Here is a 10526-nt window from a genome sequence, read left to right on the forward strand (position 1 = left end):
CAACATAATATATTAAAATATATTATACTAGCTTATGCTCGCGACTTCGTTCGCGTGGAATACACCAATTTCAAACCCCTATTTCACCCCCTTAGGAATTGAATTTTCAAAAATCCTTTCTTAGCGGATGTCTACGTCATAATAGCTATCTGCATGCCGAATTTCAGCCCAAACCGTCCAGTAGTTTGAGCTGTGCGTTGATAGATCAGTCAGTCAGTCAGACACCTTTTCCTTTTATATATTTAGATTATGTTTACAGATAACCCAAAAATACTTTCGGGGCCAGTTCTAACAAACTCACCAAACGCAGTATTATCCAAGACTCTACTGGGACGTTACAATGACCTTCCGCTGCCAGTCGACAGGATCTTGGCCACATACGTGTGGATCGATGGCACTGGCGAACACCTGCGCTGCAAGGATCGAACCTTGACATTCATTCCGAAACAACCAAAGGGTGAGTTTTATCCTAATCCTATCTATTCTAGCCTGTATTGTCCTACGACTGGGCAAAGACTGGGGTTCTAGTGACTGGGGGAATAGTGGGTGCTGACCATTTTGAGGCACCAACCAATCACCGACAAAAGTATGTTTTCTGTACCTACTACTCTATTAGAGAATCTTTGTTATCAAAAAACATTCGAAATTATAGCAAAAACATCCTTGATTTTTATTTATCTTATTAACATAATAGGTAGGTAGGTAATGTATGTTTTTTAAGTAAATGTTTAAAATAAAACAATAAAAAGCCTAAAAAATAGGTAACTACTATATTATCTACAACTAATAGGTAAAAGGTAATAAATGTATTTTAACTGTGGGTTAGGTATACTCAAATAGAGAATGGTAAACAGATCAAAAATAAGTTCAGAATAATTACGAAACAAAATATATTATGTTATACCATGGTTCTCCGTAACTCGTCAAATAATGAAACATTACACTCCTATTAAAACGAGTCAGTTTTTAATACGTCCGCATTAACCATTGCAATTAGCATAGATCACGTAATATGGCGACCTTCAGTGTCTATTCCAAAGCTGTTTGTAAACACCATTTGTACCATATACCTATCTGCATAATTATTATTAAATAGGTCAACCTGTATATAATAGGTAACGATCCCCATTTTTGAATTAAATGTACCTAATTTAATATCTTAATAAGTGCTTCTGTAAACAATCTAAATTATTTATAGAAGCACTATTATGTAAGACGGAATGACATACTTCACCTAAACCTTCGTGGTTTTTTTTGATGTGCCTGAAGTGAACTTGTTAAACTAAGTCGATTAAAAAAAGAAAAAAGGGAAACCCCTTGTTTTGTGGTCATATTAGCATAATATTATGACTACAGTTACTTCGATGCTTGTTGTTACTCAACTTTAGGGCGCTATACATTTTGCACGACAGTTTTTAAAACAGTTGATCAGGGTCCGTCTCATTATGATCTTAGATCTGGAATTAGGTGTAGCAAATTATTTAGGTAGGTTAGTATAATAATATTTAAAAAAATGTGTTATTAACAAAACTTTTAATATAATAACGACACGAAATATATTTCTGATTTTATTTCAAGACTAGCTGCCCTGGCGAACTTCGTTCCTCCTAACAGTCGATTCAATTTTTTTTAAATTTTCTCTCCGTAAGAACCATCCTCGTAATTCAAGGAATATTATAAAAAATGAATTAGCGAAATCAGTTCAGCTGTTCTCGAGATTTGCGATGGCCAACAACATTTAGTGATTCATTTTTATATTATAGATAATCTTGTAAAATGGACACAAGTACTCAAAGAAATAGACGAAAAAGCTACATTGAAAGTATGGGATACCATAAAAAAGACTAGCATTACAAAAAAACACTTGCCACCGTATTTTTGTCCGAAGACTCTGGAAACCATGTTTGATGTAGAATGCAATACGAGGGAGCAAGCAAATAGGGACAGCTTTGATGAGAATTTCAAAGGTTTCACACCAATATCGTAGCAGACGTAGAAATGTAGCACAAGTACTTATCTCACGAAATGTGTAGCTTTCAGATTTTAATCAACCATTACATTCTAGATTATGTCTAAAACTTTATTATACAAAGTTCTTTCTTATTCATGCGCCGTATAACCTACTTGTATTGGGTAACAGTATCTATAGTTTTATAAGATTATTCTTCAATCAAGGGGACTTATAAAGGTACTCTGCGTATGTATTTAAAACACATAGTAGGTATAATGATACCACTCTACACTGTAGTTAAAAATAAAAGTAGAAAAATACTAGTTTTTCGTAGTTTTAGCAAGTAACAGTGTTTTGTCCAACGGCATGCGCTCGCATTTCCTTCATCGGACGCTACTGTTGCTCGTGTGCTACTGCAGCATGCGAGCGTATACGATTACATGCGATTCGATTTGAATCTTCATCGGTGCGTTTGATGTGAATCTTCATGATCATCATGATTAACCCATCGCTGGCTCACTTCAGAGCACAGGTCTCTTCTCGGAGTGAGAAGAGTATTGCGCAATTGCGCATTGGGAGACTCCACACACCTTTGAGAACATTATGAATAACTCTTAGGCATGCAGGTTTCCTCGCCATGTTTTCCTTCACCGTTAAAGCAGGTGACATATTATTTAAAGCGCACATAACTCTGAAAAGTTAGAGTGCGTGCCCGGGATCGAACCCCCAACCTCCGACTTTTAAGCAGACGTCCTAATCACTAGGCTAGGCTATCACAGCTCTTTTAATGAATTTACAGTTTATTTAACAGTTCTATTTACCTTGTAGATTTGCCGGTTTGGAACTTCGACGGCAGTTCGACGGGGCAAGCGGATGGCCATAACTCGGACACTTTCTTAGTGCCCCGCGCTTTATACAAGGATCCATTCCGTCGCGGCAACCACCTCATAGTCATGTGCGACACCTTCAAATACAACATGGAACCTACAGGTAATATAATCGATCAAAAAAGTTAAGTCTACGAACTGTATGGTGTAACCCGAACGCTAGCAAAAACTTAGCTTTATTGCTATACTACCTAAACACAATCCAATACCAATAACTATTTGCCTCTTACTGGTGGCCTACTTACGCAACGTTCTTTGACCTCTAGCTCAGTCAGATGTTTTATTTGCAATATTATATCGTGAACTTTTACAAAATACAGGGAAAAAAAATCGCGTCTTTTTTGTGGTATCATACCAGTAATCATCAGTAGGTACTATCACCTGTCTTCGTTTTCGCTAGCGTTCTCGTTACACCTGTATATGCATTGGCCGCGATTACCTCAAAGACTAAAGAAACTTGCGCCTCCTGAATAATATAATACTTATACTTAGATTAGGTAACTTTTTAAATTACAGAAAGCAATCACCGCATCAAGTGTCAAGAAGCGGACGACAAATGCAAAGACGATGAACCCTGGTTTGGAATTGAGCAAGAGTACATTCTCTTGGACTCGGACCTCAGGCCCTTCGGATGGCCCCCGGGCGGTTTCCCGCCGCCACAAGGGCCCTATTACTGCGGCGTTGGAGCCAACAAAGTATTCGCCAGGGATCTCGTTGAAGCTCATTACAGGTAACAAATTATACCTACCTAGATTTCTAGATTCCTAATTCTAGGTACCTTACACAGATCACTGCCTGAGAGTTGCTTTATGTGCCTATGACCATTTACCCGCACATTAAGGCACATAAAATCCGCTTTTTTTTTAAATTTTAGGTAGGTACCCAGTGACACTCGCGCCATCAAGACGAATCTAATGACATATCATTTATCAAACTCGGTCGTTGAGTAGTTACAAGCGGACATAGGAACGGACATACATACATATGTTTATACATACATATAAACACACAGATCAAACAATAGCCCTCCTTCGGGATTCGCTGCAGTCGGGCAAAAAGCGGTTAAGTAGGTACATATTACCTATCTACACCGTACGCGTAGTAAAACTTAGGTATGTACTAAAAACTCAGGTACACGTGTACTAAATAATAAGCATTTTACGTTGCGTTGCTTCATGCTGGTATACCTAAAGTACCTACTATATATTATTACAGATACGAATATAGTAGGTACCTACTTTTTGCTAGGATGTAATGGAATTAAGGTAGGAAAACCTTAAAGTTAAAACAGTAAAAAATAAACCCGATTAATTATTTTGCATGGTTAACGATTTCTTTGAAAGAACAGGTTTCTGTACGTAGGTAAGTAGGTACAATGCAAAACATGTTATGCAGTTTATTTAAATACTATGTATTGTTGTTTCGTACGAACAATGAGAAGTAGCCTCGTTCTGATTTCTTGAATTATAGTTTAAAACTTTAAACAGTCTTTGTGAATCATACCTAACGCAAACATAATCTAAATATATAAAAGGAAAAAGGTGACTGACTGACTGACTGATCTATCAACGCACAGCTCAAACTACTGGACGGATCAGGCTGAAATTTGACACGCAGATAGCTAATATGACGTAGACATCCGCTAAGAAAGGATTTTTGAAAATTCAACCTCTAAGGGGGTGAAGTAGGGGTTCGAAATTTGTGTAGTCCGCGCGGACGAAGTCGCGGTAAGGTAAAAAACTTTAATTTTGTTCGGGTACGTAAGAAACGATTTAAAATTTAAAATAAAGCCACCCTTAACGATCTCAGTCGACGGCGATCCAGTCATACCACAAAGTCCATCATCATCATGCTCAACCCATCGCCGACCCACTACACACTGAACACGGGTCTTCTCTGAGAATGAAAAGGGTTTAGGTTACAGTCGTCTGTCCAACTAGTGCGGGGTCTTCCAACGCTACGCTTTCCGAGGTGAGGTCGCCATTGGGACCCCAATGCTAATAGTTTTTCAAACTATGTGCTCTGGCCATTGCCACTTCAGCTTCGAAACCCGTTGAGCTAAGTAGGTAACTCTGCTTCTCCACGGATCTCCTCATTTCTCTCAGTAATCAATCAATCAGCCTGTTTGCGTCCACTGCTGGACATAGGCCTTCCCAAAGAGCGCGCCACCACACACGATCCTTTGCCTTCCTCATCCACCCACTTCCCGCTACCTTCTTAAGGTCGTCAGTCCGGCGGGTTGGAGGTCGTCCCACACTGTGCATGCCAATACGCGGTCTCTACTCTCGTCTGCCCCAGCGGCCATCGGTTCTGCGGCAGATGTGGCCTGCCCACTGCCAGTAATATACTTGGATGATTCCTAGGTGCTGCCTCTACGCCGGCATTCCAATCGCTGGCACCAACGCAGAAGTGATGCCATCCCAATGGGAGTTCCAAGTGGGTCCCTCGGTAGGAGTGAGCGCCGGGGACGATCTCTGGATGGCTCGATATATCCTGCACAGATTAGCTGAGGAGTACGGGGTTATCGTCACCTTCGACCCCAAACCGGTGCAGGACTGGAATGGATCTGGTGCCCATACTAACTTCTCGACAAAGAAGATGAGAGAAGAAAACGGTATTATGTAAGTATATTTTTATTATAAAATTGAGTACCGATCTATAAATACTAGAGCTTTATGATTGGTGCACATTGACTGCTATCGCCTGAAAGTCTTACTTCTTTAGCAACCACAGCATCTAAAAAAGAAACTCAACCTTCATTACGACAGCTAGGAAATGTTACAATGTTCCATTTCAGACGTTCATTATGGGAGCATAAGCTGCTAAAACTACTCTCAGTCACTGAAAAGAAGCGATCTCTCTGGCGGTAGTAGCCATAGGGCGCCGTTCTCTCCGTAAGAACCATCCTCGTACTTCAAGGAATATTATGAAAAAAGAACTAGCAAAATCGGTTCAGCTGTTCTTGAGATTTGCGATCAGCAACACATTTAGCGATTCATTTTTTAACCGACTTCAAAAAGAGGAGGTTCTCAATTCGTCTGAATCTTTTTATTTTTTATTTTTTATGTATGTTACCGGATTACTCGAAGACGCTTGGACCGATTTTGAAAATTCTTTTTTTGTTTGAAAGAGTATACTTTAAAGTTGGTCACATTTAAATTTGGTGCAGATCTGATGAACATCTTCGAAGATAGATAATGGAACTCCTCAACGGATAAGAGTAAATTGCTCGCGATCAGTGTAATAGCTTAGTACTTAAACAGTAGATTTTTAACCAGGCAAAGCATATTTTAATACCATGGGGCCACTAAAAATGGGGAAATAATTTTTTTGTAATTTTTTTTAATACATAGATGTAATGTAATGTAATGTAATGTTGTAATTGACAACAGTGAGATCGAGAAGGCGATCGACAAGCTGTCGAAGGTGCACATGAAGCACATCAAGGTGTACGACCCGCGCGGGGGTAAGGACAATGAGCGTCGGCTCACCGGCCTGCACGAGACTGCCAGTATTAACGACTTCAGTGCAGGTATGTAACCATTAAAAATAAAAATAAAAATTATTCAATTAAACTTTTACAAGTATTTTTGAATCGTCAGCTGCATCTAGCACTGGTTCGGAATGACTTTCCTTCCGAGAAGAACCAGCAAGAAACTCGGCGGTTGCTCTTTCCAAAGATTTAATATATAATATTATGCCATGTATATTGCTGGAACGAGCTGCAGGTCAAATTCACGCATTTTTATCATTTAGATAATCTTCAATTATATAATATTTTTTTACAGGAGCATTAGTAGATTTTTAAACTTGTGTAAAGGCAAGTCTAAAATAGTCCATTATCTTCTATAAGTATATGTAACTAGCTTTCTCGCGACTTCGTCCGCGTGGACTACTCAAATTTCAAACCCCTATGTTACCCCCTTAGGGGTTGAATTTTCTAAAATCCTTTCTTAGCGGATGCCTACGTCATAATAGCTATGCATATGCATGCCTAATTTCAGCTGCGTTGATAGATCAGTCAGCCTGTCAGATTTTCTTTTTACAGACAAGTAATTTTAAAAAGTTTTCAAAAAACCCCGGCTGCGATTTGCACTGCATATTTTTCAGTCCGTAGGTACATTAAAGCCCACACACAAAATCTGACAGCTTGTTTTTTTTTTAAATTTAATTGTGTACCCCGCCATACTTTCGCCATGAAGACGAATCTAATGACGTATCGTTTATCAAAATCTAATAAGCTGTTGAGTAGTTACGAGCGAACATACTAGTGGATATAAATACGTACAGGTTAAAAAGTTGAAAAACATAACCCTCCTTTTGGGTTTTCAGCGTTCATGTAGGTACATATGTATTTATGTATGTGAGTTTCTTTATTCCAATATAACTTATTTCAATGCCTGAACAGATTCGTATGTACGGGATATCGTTAGAATCCTTACATCATCCCAAGTGACACTGGCTTTGTATCGCGTATGGTATGGCGCCATTTTCAAATGTGAACTTTTTATTTTTTAAATCGTTTTTAGCAGAGCAGTCGTGTTTTTTAATTTCTTTGATTAGGCACGATTTGTTTTTTATATTTATGCAATTTTTCCAGGTGTGGCAAGTCGTGCAAGCAGCATCAGGATACCTCGCTTAGTAGCCGAAGAGAAGAAGGGCTACCTCGAGGACCGCCGGCCCGCTTCCAACTGCGATCCTTACGCTGTGATCGACGCCCTCATGCGGACTTGCATCCTCAACGAATAACATACGGGAGGAGACCACGCCGCTTCCGATCGTGTCAGCTAGCAGCGAGTAATAAAGACGATATTACAACAATACCCAACGCACGTTATGTGTTGGCACTTTTGGGTTTTCCATATTTCTGGTATACATTTTTTTAAACGGGTTGGGATATGCAAATATACAGAACGCGTGGAGGAAAGTTGTGCAACGCGACTCCTACAACACGTAATACAAGGACCTAGACGTTAACACAGTGAAGTTCGCAGCTGCGTGCCTTCAGCGTACCTAGCAAGTCTTAGTATTTACAAACACGTGCATTCACGTGTATGACATTTGAGCAGTTCAATGCGTGTGTTTCAGCCTTAATTAGTTTCGTAGATTCTGATGAGAAATGATTGTAGGTACATATTGTGAGTCACTCGAATATAGTTGACCAATGTGGAAATGTTAGAAATCTTCGAAGACATTTAAGACATGTTGTGTGTTGGTTAAAGGGAGAATGAACGGATTTTATAAAAATAGGTAAGTAATTTTGGAGATAAATTTATTAGTTGGCAACATTGTTTGAATCCATAAATTGTCTGTAGCACGTTTTACAATTTTATACACACGAAGACTTATAAGTCGCAATGTAGGATAGTGTAAGATGTATGTTCTACTACTATGTTGATTCATAAATCTTATGTGATTTGAGGCGCGCCCCTGCTCCAGAGTTTGCGTCATAGATTCTTGCTGCCCGGTCCATAAATTTCAGTAGTTTTTTTTGAGAATATTAGCCATGCTAATCATGACTAAATATCCTTTCCCCTCCAATAAGCGTAAACCTGTGCTAGGGTTGGTACGACAACAGTGCAACGGGTGGGGTTTGAACCGCCGACCTTTCGGAATTCGGTCCGCTCCTGAACGTTAAGCTATTGAGATTTGAGGCTCTAAGGTGATGAATACCTACTTTCTTAACAGAGATAATACTTGTTACTTAATCCTTTATGTCTGTTTCTTAATAAAATCAATTTTTAATCTTTAAAAAAAATTATAACGAGCAAAATGCTCATTGTTCCAGTGTCTGTATTCATGTTAGTTGGAAATTAAAACAATGTGTTGGGGGGAATATATGGATTATGTTATCTAAATATGAAATAAAAGCAGCAAAAGGTGAAATAATGATTATTTCAATTTTCAACATTAATAATGCTTCTTTTATAATAAAATGTAATAAATATTCACTTCATTGAAAACATTTAAATTTAAAGAATTTTTTTTTTTAAATTTGATGTTTCTTTTAAAAAAAGGGTACGTATAATCTCTAATAATATGGCTAGCGCAGCATATTTCTCGGGGACACGCTTTAAATGCTGATCGTAATCGCTGTTGATAATATAAGCTAATAGCCTAAATAATATGAAGTAAAAATCGAATATATATGTACCTACCTACTCGATTTTTGCTCTATATTTAATGTTTTTGTAATGTAACACGTCCTTCATGGACTAAAAAAATCGCTGATAATTTATCACTACAATATAATAACAAGCTTTAAATGTATTATAGCTTGAAATTGTAGGAGGAATTAAAGGAATTGAATTAACAAATTACAATTAAATTTTTGATAGTAGGTATTGGTAGGTAGATATCGCTAGCACTTCAAGATCAAGGCACGATGTGAAGTAGTGCATTAAAATGGACCACAAGATATTATAACAAAGATTTAGAGAATATTTTTACGACTATTATGTGATATTTAAACATTAATTGTTATTTTCATGTTAAATAGTTTATCTTATACAAATAATCACATATCATTATTTCTAACATGTTCATTTTATTAGGTACAACATACTAACGAAATCATTACTATAATAATATACTTAGATATAATTTATTGTTTAATCCAATAGTACGTGATTAAGAAGATAGGTTAAATAGTTTCATGCCTAAACCAATATATATATATATAACAATGGGTATATCTAATGCCTTTGAATGTCCCAAGGCGTCATCTCCAAGGATGAGACAATCGCAGCGACATTCTCGCTGTGTGACAAAATTCGATACAAACTATATGAGCCAATCTCCTCAGGGTGATACTATCGCGGCGATACGAGTGATTCTGGAAGAGTAAGTATAACGTAACGGGCTCGTCACGTCTCGTGGCGGTATCGCCACGAGACGTGACGAGCCCGTTACGTTATGCCACAGTTGTGAAACACGACGAGGCATTGGTCACGTGGTGCGGCGATCCGTTGCGGTCTCGTGGCGTTGCATTGCGAGTTGCGACGACACGCTGGCGGAATTATCGTTGAACCGTGGAGATTATCAGACGATAGTAGGAGTTAGGACGGACTCGTTGCGATTCTCTCGTCCGTGGAGATGGCGCCTAATGAAACTATAAACACCAGTACCTATACGTCATGTTAAGCACAAAAATGTAGTTTCATATAAATTCTTTGCTATGAATTCATTTACTAAAAATATATTAAGCATGCAGCATAGGCCTGAAATACAACAAAACTCTATTTAAATTGTAAATGAACATATTATAGAGCGTTATAAAATAAATGATACGATTTGTTGTAATATTTGTTTCATTTCCTGTGATATTTACGAGTCCTGTTTCGTTGCATTCTGTTAGGAATTTAGTTGTTTTGATCTAAAGTGTTTTTCAATATCAATTATATAGGACTAGATGATGCCCTCGACTTCAGCTCGGCGACGACGGCAATGTTAGTTCCGATTTTCGCCACGCGCCAAGATAGCCTTGTCGCACTGTATATAGGACATTAAGGCAGCTTATTTACTCTATGGTTCACCTTCAAATGTAAGAGGGAGGCCCCGCACACGGTCAAGCATGTTTGTCAAATTTTACGTGTTTGTCAAACAAACTACGTGCTTGTCAAACGGTGTACGGCTATGTTTGTCAAACAAACGTTCCATTTTAGCTTCATATTTCTGAACATATTATT

General features: G+C 38.2%; 1 protein-coding gene across 1 annotated transcript; it reads left to right on the forward strand.

Moving 5' to 3' along the window:
* The first annotated feature begins 234 nt into the window (after window positions 1-234).
* Window positions 235-10140, forward strand: LOC117995427 (glutamine synthetase 2 cytoplasmic-like). The gene is made up of 6 exons (XM_034983446.2): window positions 235-457; window positions 2780-2941; window positions 3355-3568; window positions 5202-5459; window positions 6231-6370; window positions 7439-10140. Exons 1-6 carry the CDS (start codon window positions 250-252, stop codon window positions 7585-7587), a joined length of 1131 nt encoding a protein of 376 aa, XP_034839337.1. The 5' UTR covers window positions 235-249; the 3' UTR covers window positions 7588-10140.
* Window positions 10141-10526: the final 386 nt, after the last annotated feature.

Source organism: Maniola hyperantus, chromosome Z, assembly GCF_902806685.2.
Source record: "Maniola hyperantus chromosome Z, iAphHyp1.2, whole genome shotgun sequence".
Lineage (NCBI taxonomy): Eukaryota > Metazoa > Arthropoda > Insecta > Lepidoptera > Nymphalidae > Maniola > Maniola hyperantus.